The sequence below is a fragment of the Salmo salar genome, chromosome 01 (genome assembly GCF_965601325.2).
Source record: "Salmo salar chromosome 01, fSalSal1, whole genome shotgun sequence".
Classification (NCBI taxonomy): domain Eukaryota; kingdom Metazoa; phylum Chordata; class Actinopteri; order Salmoniformes; family Salmonidae; genus Salmo; species Salmo salar.
The window spans coordinates 31,784,009-31,811,381 of record NC_138291.1 but is presented as its reverse complement, the minus strand read 5'-3'; the positions used below and the strand labels follow the sequence as shown (position 1 = coordinate 31,811,381).

General features: G+C 44.3%; 1 protein-coding gene across 2 annotated transcripts; it reads left to right on the top strand.

Annotated features, from left to right (window-relative positions):
* Positions 1-1,887: 1,887 nt before the first annotated feature.
* Positions 1,888-26,550, top strand: LOC106599536 (exocyst complex component 3-like protein 4). Of its 2 annotated transcripts, none has more exons than XR_014391929.1 (16): positions 1,888-2,040; positions 11,527-11,846; positions 12,297-12,341; positions 12,896-13,123; positions 14,542-14,670; positions 16,451-16,681; positions 16,942-17,569; positions 17,691-17,808; positions 17,968-18,096; positions 18,241-18,341; positions 18,562-18,660; positions 20,006-20,129; positions 20,420-20,542; positions 21,928-22,080; positions 22,359-22,473; positions 23,359-26,550. XR_014391929.1 is itself a non-coding variant. In XM_014190825.3 (16 exons), the coding sequence occupies exons 2-16, from the start codon at positions 11,543-11,545 to the stop codon at positions 23,573-23,575; spliced, it is 2,748 nt and encodes a 915-aa protein (XP_014046300.1). In that variant the 5' UTR covers positions 1,888-2,040; positions 11,527-11,542; the 3' UTR covers positions 23,576-26,550. The 2 variants fall into 2 exon arrangements, 1 of the variants encoding a protein (XP_014046300.1); XM_014190825.3 differs by having other exon boundaries at positions 22,355-22,473.
* Positions 26,551-27,373: the final 823 nt, after the last annotated feature.

Sequence of the window (27,373 nt, the reverse complement as noted above, 5' to 3'; positions counted from 1 at the left end):
CATATGATACCTTGTGGTCATGCCCAAACCCCAAGCACTTGACCTGTAGTCCAGTAACACATTGGCTCCAAAATGTAATCCAAGGGACATCTTGTCTGGGCACACAACTCTCTCACGCATGTAGGTCCTATACACAGACACAAACATGAACATAACAATGAACATAACAATGCTCACATATGCACACACGCACATACACACACAGTTATTAACTCCACATCTTGGCCGGAAATATAATGTACAGAGGAGTTCTTATATCCTGACATGTCCTTGACTGTAGGAGAGACTGTTGCCCACACAAGATAATATTTTTCAGACTACCGTAAATTCCGGACTATAAGCCGCAACTTTTTTCCCAGCTTTGAACCTCGCGGCTTAAACAATGACGCGGCTAATATATGGATTTTTCCCGCTTTCAAATTTTTTTTCTCCAAAAAAACACATTCTGTGACGTGCTCAGTTTTTTGGCGGCATGAAGCTTTCATTAGACCAATGAAATTGCCGAACGGGTTAAGGTCAAACAACTTTTTTGTTTACTGTTTAGATTAAATCAAGCACTCTCAAACTTCCCATCATTCTGATTATGGTAGTCATTTTGTCACCCTCATCATGGCAAAGACACGGAGAAATGCATATGATGCAGCTTTCAAGTTGAAGGCGATTGATCTGGCTGTTGGAAAAGGAAATAGAGCTGCTGCACGGGAGCTTGGTCTTAATGAGTCGATGATAAGACGTTGGAAACAGCAGCGTGAGGAATTGACTCAGTGCAAAAAGACAACTAAAGCTTACTGCAATTTTTTATTTTTTGTTACAAGCCGTGTTTTGTTAAAGCCTATTTATTTTTGTTACAAGCCGTGTTTCGTTAAAGCCTATTTATTTTTGTTACAAGCCGTGTTTCGTTAAAGCCTGTGTAAAGTTCATTTGTTTCAATGTACCGGTAGGCACCTGCGGCTTATAGACATGTGCGGCTTATTTATGTTCAATTTTTTTTTTTTTATTATATTCAGGTGCGCTTAATAGTCCGGATATTACGGTACTTATCCATATGGGAGAGTGACTATTATATATAGCATATGATAACATATGATATGAAACTGTTGATATGGAGACTGTTGTCTTCCAAACCATAGAATAGGTTATACACCACCCTATCAGAGAAAATACTAAGGCTACACGCTGAGAAAAATAGGTGCTATCTCGGACCTTTAAGGGTTTTTCAGCTGTCCCCATAGGAGAACCCTTTTTTGTTCTAGGTAGAACTATTTTGTGTTCCATGTAGAACGCTTTCCACAGAGGCTTCTACATGAAACCCAAAAGGGTTCTACCTGAAACCAAAAAGGGTTGTACCTGGAACAATTAAGGGTTCTACCTGGAACCAGCAAGGGTTATCCTATGGGGACAGACAAACAACCCTTTTTTAACATTTTTTTTATGTGTGTGTTTGTCTTCATGCATTTTGTAATTTTGTGTATTGTATATTGTAAGTGCTTGATGTATTTATGCAGGGCTCATCTGTAAAAGAGACCATAGTCTCAGTATGACTTCCCTGTCAAAATAAGTTAGCAGATGCAATCAGGTGCAGTAAATGCCAAACAAGCACACAATAACCAACAATTCAAAGATAATCCAAAAGTTGTTTTTCTGAGCAGTTGTTTGCTATTTACAGATAGACCTGTAGCGTATCTAGTCTACTGTAGAACTCCACTTTGGGATATCTCAAAACTATGCCTGTATGAAAGTGCAGTCTGGTTTAAAAGCCTCGTCGTTCTATATCGTGTGTAATTGTTTGCCACGGACTTAGGCCTAGCTACAACAAATATTAATGGTAATGTAATGATTAACTTTCTAACAATATTTGATCTTTGCTTCTGTAATGCGCAGGTTGTCTCGAGCCCACATTTTTGCTGTGATATTGTTGGTTACACAAGACTTCTATAGCTACCTGTCACTACTGGTGAGGTGAACATGAAAGTGAAAGCAGTGAAATCCCCAGATTGGTAGACCTAGTCACCACTCCAGACTGTAAAAGGTGTTGCTCAGGTGAGTCAGGCTATATTCTTTTGAAATTTGAAAGGGTGTATGCTTATGAGAAAAATGTATCTGTATGTCTGTAATGCTTTCCCCTATAGAAAATAAGAGCAGGGGATACTGCTGAGGCAGATTGTTTTTACAGACTAGGTTTCATGCAAATTGGGGCATTTGTCATACAATTTCCTTCTTTAGCCTCTGCATGCTAAGTTTTGCCTCGAAAATGGTGATGAATGTACTATAACGCTATACAGAGACATACTTCGATAGATACCAAACGGCTCTTTCCATTTTTACAGGCAAGTTTTAACATGTCACTGCAGCTATCAACAAATAAGCTGTCTCTCTCATGGAAACTTAAGTGAGGAGGATGTTTATTCATCAACATTGTTGGGGAGTAGTGAACTACTGTACATTTAAACTAGTAATGTAATTACATTTGCAGTAGCTTGGTGTACTAAATTCAAATCTTGGTAGTGTTTCAGTAGTATCTTGCTTGTGTTTTGTACATTTTTGCCATGTAGTGATACAGCTAACTACTGGAACTACACTACTTTTATTTGCAAAAATAATAATAAAATATAGGTGAAATAGGCAAGAATGTCCTTTCTTTTTCGTCATCAAACCTGCCTAATTCTCACTTGAAACACTTTTGTGTGTGCCTAATTCTCACTTTTGTTTTTAATAGGCTTAATTACACATTCTGTTAACATCTGACTCCAGAGTGAACTGTTTTTGCAATTCGTAGTCTATGACATTTCATATTTAGATATGGTAATTTTTCATGAAGTAGTTTGGATGTAGTGAACTACTTTTTCTAAGTAACTTAACTTAAGTAAGCTATATTTTTCTTAAGGGTAGCTTTGGACACTCTTACTGACACTCTTACTGACAGTTGTGGCTGTTTCGCGTGATGTATTGTTGTCTCTACATTCTTGCCCTTTGTGCTGTTGTCTGTGCCAAATAATGTTTGTACCATGTTTTGTGCTGCTGCCATGTTGTGTTGCTACCATGTTGTTGTCATGTTGTGTTGCTACCATGTTATGTTTTCATGGCAGATGATTACACGGGCTGCTTTATATAATCAACATTTCATTATTTATTTATTTTTTTTCCATATTTTCTCATTGTTTCTGTGATACATTTTTTAAATGAACATTTAAATTAAATTTTTTAAGAGTCTTTCCTGTTTAATGAGTATTTTAGTATTTTGATACTTTGTGCAAGGCAATTGATCAGCATTAAAAACTTGTGGATGGGGCCTCCCGAGTGGCGCAGCGGTCTAAGACACTGTATCGCAGTGCAAGCTGTGTTGCTACAGATGCGGGTCCGATACCCGTCTGTGTCGTAGCCGGCCGCGACCGGGAGACCAATGAGGCGTCACACAATTGGCCCAGAGTCGTCTGGTTTAGGGGAGGGTTTGGTTGGCCGGGATGTCCTTGTCCCTTTGCACTATAGCGACTCCTGTGGTGGGCCGGGCGCATGCACGCTGACATGGTCACCAGGTTTACGGTATTTCCTTCGACACATTGGTGCGGCTTCTGGGTTAAGCTTGCATTGTGTCAAGAAGCACTGCGGCTTGGCGGGGTTGTGTTTTGGAGGACGCACGGCTCTCGACCTTCGCCTCTCCCGAGGCCGTACGGAAGTTGCAGCGATAGGACAAGACTGTAACTACCAATTGGATATGACAAAAAGGGGTAAAAAAAAAACTTTTAGATGGGTATAATTTGTATGTGTATAATAGTAATATTTAAAATGACTAAATTGGGTAATTTTGTATACATTTATTTAAATTTGCATTGGGCCGCTTCTGGGGGGATTCTGGTAAGATGCCGGAAAAGTCAGCTGAATTCTGGTAGACAGAAATGTCTACCAGAATGTCAATGTACTTGGGCCGATTCTGGGCAGTCATTCATTTAGATTCCGGGCCGATTCAATCAGTTCCGGCCCCCCAGAAGAGGGCTGCTTCTGGGCCAATTCTTCATTGCTAGCTGGGAAGAATTTGTTCTTAACTGACTTTCCTAGTTAAATAAAGGTTAAATAAAATAAGAAAGCTTTAGTGTAGCTTAACTTCTTCCAGTGTGAAGTAATTGGTAGCTTGGTAAACTATATTTTCAGAGTAGCTTCCCCAACACCGCAAATCAATTAGGGGGTACCTTGGTTAAATGACCACACCCGTACCTTAAAAAGTGAACTTCGAAAAGCTGAACATAAATGGAAGGCCTGCAAACTTCAAGTATTCTATGAGATAATGAAGGATCTGATGAGAAACTACAATGTTGCAGTTAAAGATGCAAGAGTGAAAGTTGTTTTCGAGCAATTGGTGGCTTATTTGAGTATGAACAACTTCAGTCAGGTTACGGAAACTTCAGTCAGAATACGGAAACTGCTTTATTGAAAGTCAGTAATGTTAGGTTCTAATTATTAGAGTAAGAACTCGACGGACACAAAGCTTAAACCAAGTTTATTCTTCCCAAAGGATTGAACAGCTGAATCGACAAAAACATGTTTACAATAGTGGTGATATGTACCCCAGTTTGGGTGGATTCTCCTCCTTCTCGCTAAACATTGCATTTTTATTGCTAGGCAGGAAACTAAGTGATACGGGTAATAAACTTTTCCTTCTCCCTTAACGTGACCTAACCTGACCTCGACCCCCTTCATCACTAATCCATGACTCTCTCCCCTTATCAATGCCTGCCACATATGATCGTTTTCCCTACACTCAGTACATTCCAAGCTTAATTGCACCTACCATAGATCTTCCTCCTACAGATAACCATTCACTTCTGGTGTAGACCTTCTAACCTAAGCACTCAATATTTCAATAGGGTACCTGATAATTAACCCTATCCCAAGTTTAGGAGTTAGAATCCAGAATCCATCAGTAATAACTTTCTGTTGGCTGCCGATGCCAGTGAATGCTCTATCCTAGTTCTTTTGGATCTCAGTGCCGCCTTTGATACTATCGATCATAACATTCTTGTCTACCGGCTGGAGAGGTGGGTGGGAATCTACGGTATTGCCCTCGATTGGTTCAGGTCATATTTATGTGAGCATGGGTGGTTCAGTATCGTCCCCAGCAACTATTCACTATGGTGTCCCTCAGGGGTCAATTCTAGGCCCCATCATTTTTTCCCTGCACATGTGTCCCCTTGGTGACATCATTCGCGATCACAAAATTCAGTTTCACTGCTACGCGGATGACACACAGCTTTATTTACCAATCAGATCCAGTGATCAAGCTAGCGTAGCTACCCTTCACAAGTGTCTTGTTGATATCATATGTTGGATGTCTGACAACTTCTTCCAGCTAAATGACAAGAAATCAGGTTGTTTTATTTGGCCCTCACCTTGCTAGAACCCAGACTGAGAATAACCTTGGTCCTTTGTCCACCAATGTAAAGCCTACGGCCAGAAACCTTGGTGTCTTCTTTGACCCTAATCTAAATTTCGAGTTGCATGTAAAGAAGATTGTCCAGTCCTGCATTTATCGTCTTAGAAATATAGCCAAAGTCAAGTATTTTATTTCAGTCACTGATCAGGACAAAGTTAATCATGATTTTATTTCCTCACTCCTAGATTACGTTAACTATTTATATAAATGTATTAGTCAGAAATCACTCCATCTACATATAGTTCAAAATGCTGCAGCTTGGCTTTTAACAGGCACCAGAAAATGTACCATGTCACACCTATTTTAGCTTCTCTACACTGGCTACCAATCACTTTTAGAATCGATTTTTCAATTGTGTTAATCACGTTTAAGGCTCGGTTTAGCCCTATCCTATATCTCAGATATTTTATCTCCTTACGAGTGGGGATGCAGCCTGAGATCCTCTAGCAAAGCACTGTTGACCATTCCAAAGTCGAAAACTGCCATTAGAGCTCCTAGACTTTGGAATGGTCTGTTAGAGGAGATTAGGTTTGCAGATTCAGTGCCCCTTTTTAAATCCCTACTGAAGACAGACTTTTATAAAAGTACATTCTTAGCAGTGACTTGTGAATTGTTTGTCCCTTGCCTAGCGGCATATTAGAATATAATACTCCCTACATAGTAATTACAGGTTGTACACAAATTAATGTATCCATATATGATTCTTACGCAATATAGGAACACTACCCTTATTTTCAACTTGAGGTACTTTGCCAGGTTGGGTTTTATTTTTTATTTTTTCACCTTTATTTAACCAGGTAGGCAAGTTGAGAACAAGTTCTCATTTACAATTGTGACCTGGCCAAGATATGGCAAAGCAGGACGACAACATACAACAACACAGAGTTACACATGGAGTAAAACAAATATACAGTCAATAATACAGTAGAAAAATAAGTCTATGTACAATGTGAGCAAATGAGGTGAGATAAGGGAGGTAAAGGCAAAAAAAAGTCCATGGTGGCAAAGTAAATACAATATAGCAAGTAAAACACTGGTATGGTAGATTTGTAGTAGAAGAAAGTGCAAAGTAGAAAACGAGTTAATGGGGTGCAAAGGAGCAAAATAAAATAAATAAATACAGTAGGGGAAGGGGTAGTTGTTTGGGCTAAATTATAGATGGGCTATGTACAGGTGCAGTGAACTGTGAGCTGATCTGACAGCTGGTGCTTAAAGCTAGTGAGGGAGATAAGTGTTTCCAGTTTCAGAGATTTTTGTAGTTTGTTCCAGTCATTGGCAGCAGAGAACTGGAAAGAGAGACGGCCAAAGGAGGAATTGGCTTTGGGGGTGACCAGAGAGATATACTTGCTGGAGCGCGTGCTACAGGTGGGTGCTGCTATGGTGACCAGTGAGCGGAGATAAGGGGGGACTTTACCTAGCAGGGTCTTGTAGATGACCTGGAGCCAGTGGGTTTGGCGATGATTATGAAGCGAAGGCCAGCCAACGAGAGCGTACAGGTCGCAGTGGTGGGTAGTATATGGGGCTTTGGTGACAAAACGGATGGCACTGTGATAGACTGCATCCAGTTTGTTGAGTAGGGTATTGGAGGCTATTTTGTAAATGACATCGCCAAAGTCGAGGATTGGTAGGATGGTCAGTTTTACGAGGGTATGTTTGGCAGCATGAGTGAAGGATGCTTTGTTGCGAAATAGGAAGCTAATTCTTGATTTAACTTTGGATTGGAGATGTTTGATGTGAGTTTGGAAGGAGAGTTTACAGTCTAACCAGACACCTAGGTATTTTTAGTTGTCCACATATTCTAAGTCAGAACCGTCCAGAGTAGTGATGCAGGACAGGCGGGCAGGTGCAGGCAGCGATCGGTTGAAGAGCATGCATTTAGTTTTACTTGTATTTAGGAGCAGTTGAAGGCCACGGAAGGAGAGTTGTATGGCATTGAAGCTCGTCTGGAGGGTTGTTAACACAGTGTCCAAAGAAGGGCCAGAAGTATACAGAATGGTGTCGTTTGCGTAGAGGTGGATCAGAGACTCACCAGCAGCAAGAGCAACATCATTGATGTATACAGAGAAAAGAGTTGGCCCAAGAATTGAACCCTGTGGCACCCCCATAGAGACTGCCAGAGGTCCGGACAACAGGCCCTCCGATTTGACACACTGAACTCTATCAGAGAAGTAGTTGGTGAACCAGGCGATGCAATTATTAGAGAAACCAAGGCTAATGAGTCTGCCGATGAGGATGTGGTGATTGACAGAGTCGAAAGCTTTGGCCAGGTCAATGAAAACGGCAGCACAGTATTGTTTTTTATCGATGGCGGTTACGATATCGTTTAGGACCTTGAGCGTGGCTGAGGTGCACCCATGACCAGCTCTGAAACCAGATTGCATAGCGGAGAAGGTGCAGTGGGATTCGAAATGGTCGGTGATCTGTTTGTTGACTTGGCTTTCGAAGACCTTAGAAAGGCAGGGTAGGATGGATATAGGTCTATAGCAATTTGGGTCAAGTGTCCCCTCCTTTGAACAGGGGGATAACAGCAGCTGCTTTCCAATCTATGGGAATCTCAGACGACACGAAAAAGAGGTTGAACAGGCTAGTAATAGGGGTTGCAATAATTTCGGTAGATAATTTTAGAAAGAAAGGGTCCAGATTGTCTAGCCCGGCTGATTTGTAGGGGTCCAGATTTTGCAGCTCTTTCAGAACATCAGCTGAATGGATTTGGGAGAAGGAGAAATGGGGAAGGCTTGGGCAAGTAGCTGTGGGGGGTGCAGTGCTGTTGACTGCAGTAGGGGTAGCCAGGTGGAAAGCATGGCCAGCCGTAGAAAAATACTTATTGAAATTCTCAATTATAGTGGGTTTATCGGTGGTGACAGAGTTTCCTATCCTCAGTGCAGTGGGCAGTTGGGAGGAGGTGTCCTTATTCTCCATGGACTTTACAATGTCCCAGAACTTTTTTGAATTTGTGTTGCAGGAAGCAAATTTCTGCTTGAAAAAGCTAGCCTTAGCTTTTCTAACTGCCTGTGTATATTGGTTTCTAACTTCCCTGAAAAGTTGCATATCACGGGGGCTGTTTGATGCTAATGCAGAACGCCATAGGATGTTTTTGTGTTGGTTAAGGGCAGTCAGGTCTGGGGAGAACCAAGGGCTATATCTGTTCCTGGTTCTAAATTTCTTGAATGGGGCATGCTTATTTAAGATGGTGAGGAAGGCATTTAAAAAAAATAACCAGGCATCCTCTACTGACGGGATGAGGTCAATATCCTTCCAGGATACCAGGGCCAGGTCGATTAGAAAGGCTTGCTCGCTGAAATGTTTCAGGGAGTGTTTGACAGTGATGAGTGGAGGTCGTTTGACTGCGGACCCATTACGGATGCAGGCAATGAGGCAGTGATCGCTGAGATCTTGGTTGAAAACAGCAGAGGTGTATTTAGAGGGCAAATTGGTTAGGATGATATCTATGAGGGTGCCAGTGTTTACGGCTTTGGGGTGGTACCTGGTGGGTTCATTAATAATTTGTGTGAGATTGAGGGCGTCAAGCTTGGATTGTAGGATGGCTGGGGTGTTAAGCATGTCCCAGTTTAGGTCACCTGGTAGCACGAGCTCTGAAGATAGATGGGGGGCAATCAGTTCAAATATGGTGTCCAGAGCACAGCTGGGGGCCGAGGGTGGTCTATAGCAGGCGGCAACGGTGAGAGACTTGTTTTTAGAGAGATGGATTTTTAAAAGTAGAAGTTCAAATTGTTTGGGTACAGACCTGGATAGTAGGACAGAACTCTGCAGGCTATCTCTGCAGTAGATTGCAACACCGCCCCCTTTGGCCGTTCTATCTTGTCTGAAAACGTTGTAGTTAGGGATACATCACCAGAGGAGCAGAGAAGTATGAGGATAAGGGTATGGCTAAAAGCTATAAGAATTGGTCGTCTGTGACGTCCAGAATAGAGAGAAAAAGGAGCAGGTTTCTGGGGGCGATAAAATAGCTTCATGGTATAATGTACAGACAGAGGTATGGTAGGATGTGAGTACAGTGGAGGTAAACCTAGGCATTTAGTGATGATGAGAGAGATATTGTCTCTAGAAACATCATTGAAACCAGAAGATGTCATAGCATGTGTGGGTGGAGGAACTGAGAGGCTGGATAAGGTATAATGAGCAGGGCTAGAGGCTCTACAGTGAAATAAGCCAATAAACACTAGCCAGAACAGCAATGGACAAGGCATATTGACATTAAGGAGAGACATGCTTAGCCGAGTGATCAAAGGGTCCAGTGATAGCTAGCCGAGCCATAGGTAGCAAGCTGGTAGAAGATGGAGGAGGTCTGTTTTTAGCCACCTCGTGCAATTCCGTCTGTAGATTAGTGGGGTTCCATGTGGTAGGGGGGACCAGTCCAATTGGCAAAATAGTTAGTTATAGTGGCCCAAGAAAATTGTCCAATAGACCTATTCAGATAGCAGCCGATAAGAGAGCAAACGATTAGCGGGCCGCAGATGGGCATTCAGGTTACGTCGCGACGGAGGGGCCAGTTGGATAACTCCCTCGGGCAGGCAACGCCGGTGGTCCAGTCGTGAAGGCCCGATGGGGCTCCGCATCGGCCGTAAAACGGGTCCGGATAGGTGATTGTAGCCCAGGAGAGGCTGATGGAACTCTTCAGCTGGCTAGCTCCGGAATAGCCCAGGAGTGGCTGATGAAACTCTTCAGCTGGCTAGCTCCGGAATAATTATGTTAACTCCGGGACCAATGTTGCCAATAGTCACTCAGGTAGCAGCTAGCTAGCTGCAAGATCCAGGTGTAAACGTCCAGAGCCTGCGGTGTACAAAGTCGCGCTGTACAAAAATTGGTGATAGCTTTTCGAGCTAATGGATAGCTGAGGACCGCTAACCGTGGCTAGCTAAACTCCAACGTTAGCCAGGATAACCTTTGGCTAGCTTCTGTTGTGGATTTCAGATTTGAGGTAAATAATACTTTTATTTTTTAAATTGGTGAGGCGGGTTGCAGAAGAGTGTTTTGAGGTTGAGTTTTTAGAAAAAAAAATATGTAAAAAGATATGCGAAGAAAATATGTAAATATATATATATATACACGACAAGAGGAAGACAAAGGACGTCTGAACTGCTACGCCATCTTGGGACGATGGGTTGATTACCATGATGGCACATCCTGTCTGTCACGTATACTCCCTCTCCGGCGCTTGTGGTCATCAGGCTGCTCATTATTATGCACACCTGTCACCATCATTACACGCATCAGCGCCTCGTCAGACTCACCTGGACTCAATCACCTGCCTGATTACCTTCCCTATATACACTACCGTTCAAAAGTTTGGGGTCACTTAGAAATGTTCTTGTTTTTGAAAGAAAAGCAATTTTTTTGTCCCTTTAAAATAACATCAAATTGATCAGAAATACAGTGTAGACATTGTTAATGTTGTAAATTACTATTGTAGCTGGAAATGGCTGATGGAAAGAGTGGGAGGCCCCGGTGCACAACTGAGCAAGAGGACAAGTACATTAGAGTGTCTAGTTTGAGAAACAGGCGCCTCACAAGGCCAGCATCCCGGAGTCACCTCTTCACTGTTGACGTTGAGACTGGTGTTTTGCGGATACTATTTAATGAAGCTGCCAGTTGAGGACTTGTGAGGCATCTGTCGTTAGGCTGCTCATTATTACGCACACCTGTCACCATCATTACGCGCATCAGCGCCTCATCAGACTCACCTGGACTCACTCACCTGCCTGATTATCTTCCCTATTTATGTCACTCCCTTTGGTTCTTTCCCAAGGTGTTATTGTTTCTGTTCCTGTGACTGTTTGTGTTCCATGTCTGTACGCTGCTCAGGTTTCTTGTTTTGTTCCATGTTCATTTATTTATTAAATTATTATCTCCCTGTACATGCTTCCCGACTCCCAGTGTACACGTTATACTGTCCCTGTCCCTCTTACCTTCAAGAGAAAATAGCATGTTGTCTGTAAACAGAAGCTGTTCCTGCTGACTGCTGAGACAGGCACCAAAAGCTACAGGCACTTTTAACAACACATTCCACAGACACTGCCTTACCTGACACAGATGTATTTTTTAGAGACATTTTTCATCTTTCCCCTACCATTTTATTTTAGTAACCAGGGACATTCGATGGCAAGCGGTGATCAGATGGCAGAGATTGGGGAACCTGGGGACATGGAGGAGGTGAATGAAGCTCAGGGTCTAGAGGACAGATCCTCCCTCATATCCACCATGGAAAGGAACGGGAAGACCCAACCAGACAGCCCGGTGAAGGAGAAGAAACTGGGGATGATGAAGCAGGTTGGAGAGAGGAGTCCTCTGGCCTCAAACAGCAACGGGTCAAAGGACAGACCCTATTCAGACCAGGGGGGGGACAGTATTGACCCTGAAGTGACATCTCTGACCCATCAGCTGCCGCCCACTCACTCGCCAAGTAAGTTTTACTCGGGTTTGTCCCTCTGTCAAATTAAGTGAGTTATGAAATATCCTCTTTAGTCAAGAAAGGGCTTCCCAAGGTCATGGGAAGAGGAAGTCTCAGGAGACACAGAATGACAGTATAAATTACAGGAAGGACTCTCCTATGCACTGTATTGGGGACTTGTATTTATTTGTTTTCAGCCTGACATAGGCCAGACTGAGCAGGAGGTTTTCCTCATTACTCAAAAATGTACATTCCTATCTTAATAAGAAAACATCTCCCAACCAAGCAGGATATACACTAACATAACTAACCTTTGTACAATAACAAATCTGACAGAAGCTGCTTAACCAGTTGTGCACACACACACAAACAGTCAGCACACCCACTATTACACTGAAAAGGTAGTTACATTTCTACCGGTATTCATTGTCAAAGAGATCAGCAACTCTCTCTCTCGCTCAGGTTTGAGTGCTGGGTCTCCTGTGGCCTCTCCCCTGAAGAGTCCAGGTGAGTTTTTCCAAAGGAAGGAGGGAGAAGAGAGTGCAGAAGATTCACCACCATCCCAGAAAAAACACTCCAGAACACACTCAGGGACACTGCTGTTAACCCAACCAACCAGAACTTGTTCTTGTCAATGGTTGTTTTTAAAGGCTGTTTGCAGTAGGTGTAGATGCTGTTCAAAGACGAACACAAATACATCTCTTTCACTGAGAGAATTCTAGAGAGCTTTGTTGGGATACCCTTCTGTAATACAGGCGTTCCTAAACTTTTACTGCACATGACCCCAAATTGACACTAGAAAATGCAGAGGACCCCATTTGGGAAAATGATATTCCCCTAGTTAACGCTGTGTGTTCATATTTACAACATTTTAGGTCCCGCAGGCTGTTCCAAGACATAATAATGACATGAAAGTGCGTTCCAATAGTGTAAGAGGTCCTTAGTTGACATTAAAAGGTTGTATTCGTATATCTATTTGAAGATAAATGTTATTAATTTGTTTGATGAGATTAAGTTTGGAACCACTGTCGTAATCTGTTTTCTGTATTGGCCATCTATAGACTCATCAACCATTGGGGACTCTCTTCTGAAGAAGGGGGCTTCCATTCGACGGAGTTTGCGATTTGTGAGGAATAAGAAGGACAAGACCCTCAAACAGGAGCCGCTCCAGTCTGTCACTGAGATCACAGTGGAGGAGAAGAGAGAGAGGGAGCGAGAGCGAGAGAAGAAGAAAGAAGAGGTCAACGAGTCATACATACTCCCAGAGATACCCCTCATACCCCCCTCAGGTAAGGCTCTGTCTGTCTGTCTCTCTCTCTTTCAATATCAAAGTCAAAGAGATCACCCAGCTAGAACATTTGGTTCCTTGGAAGTTGTGGGAATGTATGTTTTTTCAGCTTCCCATTGATTCTTCAAAAAAAGCCAGAACTTTCCTAACCGGTAAAACTGAACTTTTTTTTTTACTTTCTGAGAACGGTAGTGAAAATTGACTGTTCTTGGAATGTACATTTTTAGGCTGCTGGAAGGTTATTATAACATTTTACAATGGTTCCCTGAAAGTTTTCCTGGGAGGTTTTTATTAACGTTCCGAGAACATAAATTATAGGTTATTTGAAGGTAATTAAAATGACAATATGTAACTTTTTGGGCGACACAACCAAATTCACATAGAAACGTGAGTTATAGATCTGTCATTCTCATTGAAAGCAAGTCTAAAAAGCGGTAGATCTGTTCTATGTGCACTATTTCTATGCTTCCCTTTCTTAAATTTTGTTTTTGTCTTTTCCTTTTGGTTTTGTACACCAGCTGAAAATTTAAATGCAAGATTTTCTAGGGATTTAGATGGTATAATGATTCTCTACACTATACTTGCTTGTTTTGTCACATTAACTGAAAGTAGGCAAACTATTATAATTTTACCAGGAAATGGCAGTGAAATCTGCATAGTGCACCCTTTAAATGTTGTTCTGAGAACATGTTTCAGTAAGACTGTTAATAGTACTGCTAGCTTAGTTTGGGTTAACTGTTTTGAACTCCAAGCACAGATGGGACACACAGAAATTCATTTGCTTAGGCATTAATCATGCAAAAACATTTCTTATTTATTGTGGCATGGCGTCAGTGAGATTCTAACCTATGATCTTCTGTTTTCTATCCAAGGAATTAGTCCTCTGCGACACCAGGATGGAGATAGTGTGTCATTTTTTAAAACTCATACGAAGCTGTTCATTTTACTCTATTCAAACAGACCCCATTTCAAAGGAAACAAGCACTCATTAAGATCAGGTGTGGCCAATTAGCGGAACACTTAAACACACTTAACAAGATAGAGGATAGAGAGAGTTTTGTTGAAGCTGAGAGTGGAATGTATATGTTTTTAAATAGCATTCTTGGAACGTTCTTTGAACGTTACTAATGTTTTCTTGCAGTTTTATGGAAAGTTTTGTTAATGTTCTGAGAACATGATTTTAAATAGAACCATGTAGGAACCTGTAGGAAACGTTATGCTGAAATTCCCACCTAAGAAACATATGGTTCTCAGAACGTTATGTTTTTCCTGGCTATCCTGCACCCTTCCCAGAACATTGTGGGAAGGTTATATGTAAAATAACCATAGAGCTTGGTGAGAGCGTGGTTGTCCTAAGAAACATATGGTTATCCTGGCATTAGGTGCTAGCTGGGCAGCAACTCTCTCTCTCTCACTCAGGTTTGAGTGCTGGGTCTCCTGTGGGCTCTCCCCTGAAGAGTCCGGTTGGGTTCTTCCAAAGAAAGGAGGGAGGAGAGATTGCAGAAGATTCACCACCATCCCAGAAAAAACACTTCAGAACACACTCAGGTACACTGCTGTTAACCCAACCAACCATAACTTGTTCTTGTCAATGGATGTTTTTAGAGGCTGTTTGCAGTAGGCATAAATACTGTTCAAAGATGAGCACAAATATATACACTGCTCAAAAAAATAAAGGGAACACTAAAATAACACATCCTAGATCTGAATGAATGAAATAATCTTATTAAATACTTTTTTCTTTACATAGTTGAATGTGCTGACAACAAAATCACACACAAATAATCAATGGAAATCCAATTTGTCAACCCATGGAGGTCTGGATTTGGAGTCACACTCAAAATTAAAGTGGAAAACCACACTACAGGCTGATCCAACTTTGATGTAATGTCCTTAAAACAAGTCAAAATGAGGCTCAGTAGTGTGTGTGTGTGGCCTCCACGTGCCTGTATGACCTCCCTACAACGCCTGGGCATGCTCCCGATGAGGTGGCAGATGGTCTCCTGAGGGATCTCCTCCCAGACCTGGACTAAAGCATCCGCCAACTCCTGGACAGTCTGTGGTGCAACGTGGCGTTGGTGGATGGAGCGAGACATGATGTGCTCAATTGGATTCAGGTCTGGGGAACGGGTGGGCCAGTCCATAGCATCAATACCTTCCTCTTGCAGGAACTGCTGACACACTCCAGCCACATGAGGTCTAGCATTGTCTTGCATTAGGAGGAACCCAGGGCCAACCGCACCAGCATATCGTCTCACAAGGGGTCTGAGGATCTCATCTCGGTACCTAATGGCAGTCAGGCTACCTCTGGCGAGCACATGGAGGGCTGTGCGGCCCCCCAAAGAAATGCCACCCCACACCATGACTAACCCACCGCCAAACCGGTCATGCTGGAGGATGTTGCAGGCAGCAGAACGTTCTCCACGGCGTCTCCAAACTCTGTCACGTCTGTCACATGTGCTCAGTGTGAACCTGCTTTCATCTGTGAAGAGCACAGGGCGCCAGTGGCGAATTTGCCAATCTTGGTGTTCTCTGGCAAATGCCAAACGTCCTGCACGGTGTTGGGCTGTAAGCACAACCCCCACCTGTGGACGTCGGGCCCTCATACCACCCTCATGGAGTCTGTTTCTGACCGTTTGAGCAGACACATGCACATTTGTGGCCTGCTGGAGGTCATTTTGCAGGGCTCTGGCAGTGCTCCTCCTGCTCCTCCTTGCACAAAGGTGGAGGTAGCGGTCCTGCTGCTAGGTTGTTGCCCTCCTACGGCCTCCTACACGTCTCCTGATGTACTGGCCTGTCTCCTGGTAGCGCCTCCATGCTCTGGACACTCCGCTGACAGACACAGCAAACCTTCTTGCCACAGCTCGCATTGATGTGCCATCCTGGATGAGCTGCACTACCTGAGCCACTTGTGTGGGTTGTAGACTCCGTCTCATGCTACCACTAGAGTGAAAGCACCGCCAGCATTCAAAAGTGACCAAAACATCAGCCAGGAAGCATAGGAACTGAGAAGTGGTCTGTGGTCACCACCTGCAGAACCACTCCTTTATTGGGGGTGTCTTGCTAATTGCCTATAATTTCTACCTGTTGTCTATTCCATTTGCACAACAGCATGTGACATTTATTGTCAATCAGTGTTGCTTCCTATGTGGACAGTTTGATTTCACAGAAGTGTGATTGACTTGGAGTTACATTGTGTTGTTTAAGTGCTCCCTTTATTTTTTGGAGCAGTGTATTTTTCACTGACAAGATTCTAGAGAGCTCCGTTGGGATATCCTGAGTCTTTTTAAGGTCTTCATAATCTGATCTCTGTATTGGCCATCTATAGACTCATCAACCATTGGGAACTCTCTTATGAAGAAGGGGGCTTCCATTCGACGGAGTTTGCGACTTGTGGGGAATAAGAAGGACAAGACCCTCAAACAGGAGCCGCTCCAGTCTGTCACTGAGATCAGAGTGGAGGAGAAAAGAGAGCGGGAGGAAGAGCGGGAGAGGGAGGAGAGTGTAGAGATCAAAGAGTCATACACACTCCCAGAGATACCCCTCACACCCCTCTCAGGTGAGGCTCACCGCCCCTCTCTCTCTCTCTCGCTCCCCCTCTTTCTCACTCACACTTTCTCTCTCACTTTGATTTGTCTCATCCATCTTTCTTTGTTTTAGCAACAGAGATCACAAGAGATCTTATCTGTGATGTAAATCACTACGCTTGTGTGTGCAGTATGTGTGTATTAGGTAAAACAGCCTGAACTTCCACAGACAGATAACAAAGTCGTCTCTATATGCACTAAGGCCTTCACTCTGTCTGCTCTTGCTCTCCAGTGATGCAGATCAACGAGCTGATTAAGACTGAGGTGCTGGAGGAGGCCCACCTGAACCTCCTCTCCCTACGCCAGGAGTTCCAGCGGGAGAGGGAGGAGTGCATGGAGGAGGCCTCCCCCATGGAGCTGGCCAAGAAGGAGAAGGACCTGAGCATCCTTTATAGAGCCATGCAGGAAAAGGTGAAGGAGATAGTGTGCAACTCCAACAGCCTTCCCTCCTGCAACAAGGAGCTCCTGATGCATGTGGCCCGCGTCATCCAGGAGGAGGAGACGAGGGAGGCAGAGCCCGGGGGCGTCGTTGGGCTAGGGGACTGGCGGGGTGCCTGGAGGGAGGCTGTGAGCAAGGGGGTCGAGGCAACGTTGAAGAGAGTTAATCTGGACAGGCCCGAGCAGAATGCCTCCTGGCTGGCTATCCACCTGGGCCTGCTGGGCAAGGCCATTGTAGAAGACTTGGAGAAGGTGAAGGGAGAGCTGCAGGGCTCTTACCCACCCAGCTTCAACGTGTTCAGCACCTACATGAGCTGTTACCATGGTGCTGTCAGCCAGCACCTGAACACGCTTCAGCAGCAGGTGACAGATCTGAAGGACTACTACGCCCTGCTGGACTGGATCATCAATTGCTATGAGAGGTGAGGAAGACTAAAAGTCATTGTCTTGACTAAGAAGTACAGTGCATATAAACAAAATGTTTTCTATGACTCAAAATGGTGAGTATTATTGTATCTGAGAGACACCATCCCTGTTGAACAGTGAGAAGATAATGAGCAGTCCTTCATTGAGACCAGAGATGGAGGCTGAGAAAATAGGCCTCTCACTGGAGGAGGGCTTCCTGGACCAGCTCAAGGGGAAATACTGCATGCGGGCTAAGGTAAGGGATCGAACACTTCTAAGAGACAGATGGAAAGATGTTTAGGAGGAATTCAGATTGAAAGAAGGTACACTAGAAGAGTTTACAAACATTTTTGTTATATTTTGCTCGTCAGTCCTTTAGCCTTTATTATTCTTTTGCTTTCCATGTCTTTTCCAGGAGGACATGAGAGCTTCGCTGGATAGAATATTAGAGCTTGAAAACGAGGACATTTGGATAAAGAAACAGGCACCAGAGACCGATGATGAACACTTCTTGAACTCTGACATACACATGGATATTTGGACGGTATTGTTTTGTCATGATTTCATATATTGCAATACTGTCATATCTCCATTAGAGGGCAACATTGCCTACTTAGATACATTTTCATTGTAGTGACAGGCTACTATTACTTTGTAAGAGTTGAAACTGATGTTGCTTTCTTTGTAGAAAGTTAAGAGCAATGCTGTTAACTCCAAGAGGATTGACGTGAACCTGGAGATGAGAGTAGTCTGTTCCTGCCTGGAAGAGTTACAGCAGTTTCCCAAACGGTATGCTCTGCAACAGTCCTGTAACAGCATTTCGCTACACTCACAATAACATCTGATAATCATGTGTATGTGACCAATAAAATGTTATTTGATTTGAGTCTGCTTTTTCTATCTCTATCCTAACCATTATTCACTGGAAAAACAAAACCGGGCCTTCTCCTTTGTGTGTTAATAACCCCATGGCTTATATATGTTTTATCTCTCCTTTCTCTCTCCATAGATTTGAGACTAAATTAACGTACTGCTGTAACAGTGTGGAAAACCCTTCACTTTGGGCTGACTATCAGATAACCTACATCAACACCTTTACAGCTCTTAAGTAAGTCTGAATCCTCTTCACTACATCCGGTAAACAACACTCCCCACGAATGCGGAAGACACATTTCAGTTGAATACATTCAGTTGGACAACTGACTAGGTATCCCCCTTTCCCTTTCCTCCACCCACAATGTAGACTAGAATGTCCTGGACAACAGTTGCTAGGCAGTCAGTTCAGCTTGCCAGACACTTTGGGGTACATTCAGCAAAGGAAGGTGTGAATAAATGAAACATTTGACTGCTGCCTAAAAGATTGACCTAAGAACAGAAGTCTTGGATCAGAAGAACAGTGTCAGTAACAATTAGTATTAATTAAACTATCTCAGTGATTTGATGCACATTTTTTGTTTGCAAACATATTTTAGTGGTATAGTGTCATGCATTTAGGTACAAGTTTAACTTCACTATGTCTGATTTGAAGTTGCCACTTATGCAACAGAAGTGTGATGGAAAACTGGGACGATGAAACAACTATAAGAGAGTATTTATTTAATGTGCATTTTCTGTGGAACCCAAATAAGGTAATTTAGCCTGCCTGCAAGATGCTGTTCAAGATAAACATAAAAAAATACACAAGTCATGTTGAATTATGGATAGATATGTACAGTATCTTACAAACCAACTCAAACATACTCAAACACACTACCATGCAGGCACAGTGGCACACTATATCATATTATTGTATAAGTGAAAGTGTATTGAAGAGCAAAGCTGTTTCCAGCCAACAGGCATTTCTGGAGTATATCACTGCCAGTCTGAAGAGAGAAACACCACGTGGTTTCAGGGAAACGGAGCTGCGCAAAATAACTGCCTAGGGGTTTAAGCTGTAGAAGACCTCTCTCCATGCTCAAAGAGCTGGTAATACCACTGAAACAATCCACAGCATGCCTATGTCAGTCAAAAAAGAGGAACATAGTATTAGAGATGGGCAAAAAAAGTCAGAATTCTCTCCTGCAGATTTAGTTATTCATGTTCAAGGAGACAGGACACTCAGATGGCCAGATATAACTTTATACTGTTTAGCCGTATTTCCTACTATTGGCATAATGTTTGTTTGGATAATCTCATCACGCAGCTCTATCAAGACAACATAGCCCTTCTTCCCCAAATTACCAAATCCATCTGTCACAAATGTTTCCAAACATAATCCGAAAACCCCAGTTTCACAAGAAACATCACATAGTTACACAAACAAAACATAATTCTGACGACCCCTGTTGAAACCCTCATGCCATTCCCCCTTCACCCCCCCTTCCCCAACGTAGTGTTCTGATGAATTGAACATAGGTGTGTATGAATGACAACCTGACCTGACCTCTTTCATTTCCCTCTTTCTCTTCCTCCAGGGAGCATATGGAGGGCTACAGGGAGAGCTGCCCAACACAGGTAGACCATCTCAGCAGAGAGGTGGATGGCCTGGTCCATAGACTGGTCCAGGGCCTGGAGGACCAGTTTAAAAATGATGTCAGGGTAGGTTAGGGAGGGAAGTTTGATTGACCTTATCCTCATTCTACAAATGCCCTGATAGCCTGAGTTGATCAGAGTGTGTTGAGGTGATTGAGATCTGTCTTTGCTACTTGTCTCGGGTGACCTGGAAGTTACTTAGTTTGGTAGCCTACTGATTTCATCCTTGCACATGTTTTTGTAAAGGCTTTTAAGCTAAGCTCTCAATTGCTCCTGCTGTCAATGTTATGGATGGGTGATCAAACAAAAAAGATTGTGAGGGAATGGGTGGGTTAATATGTGTCTGTTTCTTCCAGCCCTACCTCAGGAGAATGATGACGAGGAAGTGGCTCTCCACAGATGAGGACTTTCAACAGCTGTATAGCAGGACAGAGAAGCTGACCCATCGCTGTTCACAAATGAGACCTCCAAATGTACAGGTAAGGAATCAGGAAGTGCTGTTCATATTGTTTTAAATTAAGGATATAACACTCAATTAAGAAAATACTCAGAATTATATTTGGTGATATGGTGCTGCTAGTGATAGACAACATTTAGAGACAGAATACAGACACCGGAGTTTAAACAAAGTTTACATACAATATATAATACAACTAGGTAGAGTGAGCATAGAGCTATAAAATAATGAGCAGTTTTTTCAGCTGCCACAAGTAGTACATCCGCTGGTGTTCCTTCTTGGTGACCGTTGTGATGTCCTTCCACTTGAGCTTGTGGGAGTTGATGGTCCCCAGGAATTTGAATGATTCAGCAGTGCTAACAGCTGAGCCATCAATCACAAGGGGGAGAGATGGTGGAGGGCGGTTTCTGAAGTCAACCACCATTTCCCGCGGTTTTGCCTTTGTTGAGTTCCAGGTTATTACGACTGCACCAGGCCACTAGCCAATCGACCTCTCCACAGTACATGGACTCATCGCCATCGGTGATGAGACCGACCATAGTGGTGTTATCTGCAAACTTGAGTAGTTTGACAGATGCGTTGTTGAAGGTGCAGTCATTGGTGTAGAGTGAGAAGAGGTGAGAGCATGCAGCCTTGCAGCGTTCCGGTGTTGAGAGATAAAGAGTTCCAAAAGGTGTTTTCCCAGTTTTTCCTGTTGGGCAGGAATTCAGTGATCCAATGACAGATGGAGCTGGACACATTCAGCTGGGAGAGTTTGTCTTGTAGCAGTTCTGGGATGATGGTATTGAACGCAGAGCTAAAGTTTACAAACAGTATCCTTGCATATGTCTTTGGGTTCTCCAGGTGTTTGAGGATGTAGTGTAGGCCCATGTTGACAGCATCATCCACAGACCAGTTAGCTCTGTAGGCAAACTGCAGTGCGTCAAGGAAAGCTTCATTGATGGTTGTGAGATGGAACAGTACCAGACGCTCAAAGGTTTTCATGATGACCAAGGTGAGTACAGGTCTGTAGTCATTCAGACAGGAACCGTGCATTGCTCTAGTGACTGGTTGAAGATGTCCGTGAAAACGGGAGAGCTGGTCAGCGCAGTGCTTAAGTATGGCTGGAGGGACCGTGTCCGGGCCAGCAGCCTCCCTGCTATTCTCTTTCCTAAAGAGTCTGTTGCTGGAAGGTGACCATGCATAGAATGGAAAATGGATTAAAGTAGCTTCTTGAGTTGATGTGGAAATGGGGGTGAACTGCCAGGAAAAGCAGTAAAAGGGAGAGGAGGATGGATGTCACTTAGTTGATTAGGATGATGTCAGTCATGTGAAAGAGAGAATGTAAACCGTGAAAACAGCAGACTTTAATTTCTCTTTTTAATTATTTTCTCTTGCCCCACTGTTCCCTGTGTTCCTCTGCATCAGACCTTTTTGAGCCGCTTGCACTACTACGTGGTGAAAGAGTATGTCTCCCAGCTGATGAAAAACAACTACTCCTGTAAGAACAGGAAGCATGACAAAGCTGCCACCAAGATGAGGGCGCAGTGGGATAAACTCAAGGATCTGTTTAAGGAAATGGTAGCTAACACTTCTTAACCCTGAACCACAATCTGACCGTTCTAAGATTGTTTTATCAATTTACATCCACACACATTCCACTTTTCATGTTCATTCAACATTGTTTAAAATGTAGAATACTACAGTACATTGATTTGTTTCATCGTTATGGCTTTGTGTTTTGAGGAATGTTACTTTGTATATTCAGAATGGGCCCTCAGTGCTGTCATAAACAAATTACTTGTTATAACCATTCAAGACTACAAGACACACACATATTTTCCTCTTCTATAAGACAGCCCATGACTGGCTCCACCCAGTAGGAGACCACCTGAGTAACATCATTGGGGAAACAAACAAGAGGGACATAAAGAACCACCTGAAACTTTTCGTTGCTGACTACCCAGACATCAGGTAATACCATGCATCTTCCTGTGGTCACATCTTGTATCTGTTGATTTTGGTAATCAACAGAGTATACCGGTGTAATATGCACAGTATAAATTACAATGACAAAAAACTAGTTAAAAAAACATCATATGAATTCTACTCTGACTCTGTTATGGCCCTGTTGCTGTGAAGAGAGAAGAACAGCACTGGAAGACAAAGTAGGTCAGTGGTTAGCAGTGTTCATCAGACAGGGGAAGCATGCTGACAGTAGCAGATTGCGAGGGAGCAGAAAGCAATTGTTGATTCCTGATAGAAGTAAATGCAGGATGTACATAGGAGGGGCCAGACCCACCTGAGCCTGGTGAGAGATACTTACCCTCAGGTTACACAGACCCACAAAGATTTTGAAAACAAATCAAATTTTGAACAACTTCCATATCCATTGGGTGAAATACCAGTGTGCCATCACAGCAGCAAGATTTGTGACAAGTTGCCACAAGAAAAGGGCAACCAGTGAAGAACAAGCATCATTGTAAATGCAACCCATATTTATGTTTATTTTCCCTTTTGTAACACTGTCTATAATATGACATTTGAAATGTCTTTATTGCTTTGAAACATTTGTGAGTGTAATGTTTACTGTTTATTTCATTTTTGTTTATTATCTATTTCACTTACTTTGGCAATGTTTCCCATGTGAAAAAAGCCCATTGAATTGACTACAAAGCAGGGCTGACAGTGGGGGGTGTTCCCCCGATGAGGCATGAACACTTGTATGTTGTGCTGTACTTTCCCAGAACATTGTCCTGGTCTGGGTCTTTGTGAATCTCTCTGTGACATGTGATTTGTTGATTGAACTTTAGTAAACTACAAATCAAGATTCACTTAATTTTTGGTCTCTGTCTGCAGTAAGAAGCACCTGTCGGCTGTGCTGTACTTCAGGGGCTTGATGCGAGGCAGGGAGAGACAGGTGATCCTGCAGCGTCTCACTGAGCTGAAGAGGGAACTGGGAACCGCAGGGAACATTGGAGATAATAGAAGAGCCCTCTTTAGTGACATGCAGGTCACCAATACAGACTGTCTGGCTGACATGCCGTTCTTCTGTCTCCTCCTCCCAGACAGCTAATAAACAGACCTAGATACAGGAGCCCACCACAGAGATGGTAACCTAACCAAACTGTCTGAGAAAAATAACATACTGTATCACAAGTAGGTTCACCTCGCACAAATGAAACTTAAAATAATGATTAATGTAATCAAAGGGATGCTTTAAGACACCACATTTGTTTCCTATCATCTATTGTTACTACAGCCCACAACATGATGCTGCCACCCCCGTGCTTCACGGTTGGGATGGTGTTCTTCGGCTTGCAAGCATCCCCCTTTTTCCTCCAAACTGTCACGTCCTGGCCAGTATAAGGTTAATTGTTTTTGTAGTTTGGTCAGGACGTGGCAGAGGGTATTTGTTTTATGTGGTTCGGGGTGGTGTGTTTGTGTAAAGGGTGTTTGATTTAGTATTTCCGGGTTTTTGGTTGATGGTCTATGTGTTTGTATTCTATGGTTAGTCTGGTGTGTGTGTTTCTATGTTTGGTTAATTGGGGTTGGGACTCTCAGTTGAAGGCAGGTGTTGTCTATCTGCCTTTGATTGAGAGTCCCATATATTAGGGTGTGTTTGTGTGTGTGATTTGTGGGTGATTGTTCTGTGTTGAGCTTTGCTTTGCCAGACTGTTTGTTAGTTGTTAGTTTTTTCGTTTTTGTTATTTTGTATGTTCATTTTTGAAGATAATTAAAAATCAAGATGAGCATTCACGTACCTGCTGCGTTTTGGTCCTCCATTTCTACCAACGACAATTGTGACAGAATCACCCACCACTCAAGGACCAAGCAGCAGAAGAAGGAGCAGAGGGAATTCGAGTTGGACTGGCGGGAGAAATGGACCTGGGAGGAAGTTCTGGACGGGGCCGGACCTTGGCACCAGGCTGAGGATTATCGCCACCCGCAGTGGGAAATTGAGGCAGCCAAGGCAGAGAGGCGTAGGTACGAGGCCAAGTACGCGCTGAGGGAGAAGCACGAGAGGCACCCCCAATAATTTTTTTGGGGGGGGGCACACGGGTAGTTTGGCTAGGCGTAAGAAAAGCCGGAAGCCAGCTACCCGTGGTTATATGGAGGAGCGTATGGGGTGGAGAGCGCTATGTTTCGCTGAGGAGCGCACTATCTCACCCATACGCACGCACAGTCCGGTGCGCGTTATTCCAGCCCCTTGCAGGTGCCGTGCTAGAGCGGGCATCCAGCCTGGTAGGAGGATGCCTGCGCAGCGCATCTGGTCGCCGGTACGCCTCCGAGGACCAGGCTACCCAACTCCCGCTCTACGCACGGCTACCATCAGGCCCCTGCACAGCCCAGTCTGCCCTGTACGAGCACCCCGCTCGTACAGGGCTACTAGTTCCATCCAGCCAAGACGGGTTGTGCAGGAGGTAAGATCGAGACCGACTGTGCGCCTCCATAGCCCTGGGTTTCCAGCTCCTGTCTCTCGTGCGGACCCGGAAGTGCGTCAACCCAGTCCGACTCGTCCTGTTCCCGCTCCCCGCACTAGCCTGGAGGTGCGTGTACATAATCTGGTAAGCCCAGTACCAGCACCACGCACCAGGCTACAAGTGCGTCAACCCAGCCACGCCAGTCAACAGTCACCAGAGCTGCCCGCCAGTCAACAGTCGTCACCAGAGCTGCCCGCCAGTCAACAGTCGTCACCAGAGCTGCCCGCCAGTCAACAGTCGTCACCAGAGCTGCCCGCCAGTCAACAGTCGTCACCAGAGCTGCCCGCCAGTCAACAGTCGTCACCAGAGCTGCCCGCCAGTCAACAGTCGTCACCAGAGCTGCCCGCCAGTCAACAGTCGTCACCAGAGCTGCCCGCCAGTCAACAGTCGTCACCAGAGCTGCCCGCCAGTCAACAGTCGTCACCAGAGCTGCCCGCCAGTCAACAGTCGTCACCAGAGCTGCCCGCCAGTCAACAGTCGTCAGAGCTGCCCGCCAGTCAACAGTCGTCAGACTGCGCTGAACTGCCGGAGTGGCCAGACTGCGCTGAACTGCCGGAGTGGCCAGACTGCGCTGAACTGCCGGAGTGGCCAGACTGCGCTGAACTGCCGGAGTGGCCAGACTGCGCTGAACTGCCGGACTGTCCCGAGTTGCCAGACTGCCCAGACTGTCCCGAGTTGCCAGACTGCCCAGACTGTCCCGAGTGGCCAGACTGCCCAGACTGTCCCGAGTGGCCAGACTGGCCAGACTGTCCCGAATTGCCAGACTGCCCAGACTGTCCCGAATTGCCAGACTGTCCCGAACTGCCCAGACTGTCCCGAACTGCCAGACTGGCCCGACTGCCCCCCGGCGATGCCAGACTGGCCCGACTGCCCCCCGGCGATGCCAGACTGGCCCGACTGCCCCCCGGCGATGCCAGACTGGCCCGACTGCCCCCGGCGATGCCAGAGTGGCCCGACAGCCTGGAACGGCCGGAACCAGAGCCACCTCCAGAAATAGGTGGGTTGGGGAGGGGGGGTGTAGCACAGTGCCGTCGTTGACGGCAGCCACCCTCCCTTCCCTCCCTTTAGAAAAGGGGAATTTTTTTTGGTGTTGCTTGGGGTTATTTTTTGTTAAGGTGCTTCTGGGGTAGCACCTTTAAGGGGGGGGGTACTGTCACGTCCTGGCCAGTATAAGGTTAATTGTTTTTGTAGTTTGGTCAGGACGTGGCAGAGGGTATTTGTTTTATGTGGTTCGGGGTGGTGTGTTTGTGTAAAGGGTGTTTGATTTAGTATTTCCGGGTTTTTGGTTGATGGTCTATGTGTTTGTATTCTATGGTTAGTCTGGTGTGTGTGTTTCTATGTTTGGTTAATTGGGGTTGGTACTCTCAGTTGAAGGCAGGTGTTGTCTATCTGCCTTTGATTGAGAGTCCCATATATTAGGGTGTGTTTGTGTGTGTGATTTGTGGGTGATTGTTCTGTGTTGAGCTTTGCTTTGCCAGACTGTTTGTTAGTTGTTCGTTTTTTCGGTTTTGTTATTTTGTATGTTCATTTTTGAAGATAATTAAAAATCAAGATGAGCATTCACGTACCTGCTGCGTTTTGGTCCTCCATTTCTACCAACGACAACTGTGACACAAACATAACGATGGTCATTATGGCCAAACAGTTATATTTTTGTTTCATCAGACCAGAGGACATTGCTCCAAAAAATAAGGTCTTTGTCCCCATGTGAAGTAGCAAACCGTAGTCTGGCTTTTTTATGGCGGTTTTGGAGCAGTGGCTTCTTCCTTGCTGAGCGGCCTTTCAGGTTATGTTGATATAAGACTAGTTTTACTGTGGATATAGATACTTTTGTACCTGTTTCCTCCAGCATCTTCACAAGGCCCTTTGCTGTTGTTCTGGGATCGATTTGCACTTTTCGCACCAAAGTACGTTCATCTCTAGGAGACAGACCACGGCTGCGTGGTCCCATAGTGTTCATACTTGCATACTATTATTTGTACAGATGAACGTGGTACCTTCAGGCGTTTGGAAATTGCTCTCAAGGATGAACCAGACTTGTGGAGGTCTCCAAAAAAATGTTGAGGTCTTGGCTGATTTTCTTTTGATTTTCCCATGATGTCAAGCAAAGAGGCACTGAGTTTGAAGGTAGGCCTTGAAATACATCCACAGGTACACCTCCAATTGACTCGAATGATGTCAATTAGCCTATCAGAAGCTTATAAAGCAATCACATCATTTTCTGGAATGTTCCAAGCTGTTTAAAGGCACAGTCAACTTAGTGTGTGAACTTCTGACCCACTGGAATTGTGATACAGTGAATTATAAGTGAAATAATCTGTCTGTAAACAATTGTTGGAAAAATTACTTGTGTCATGCACAAAGTAGATGCCCTAACCGACTTGCCAAAA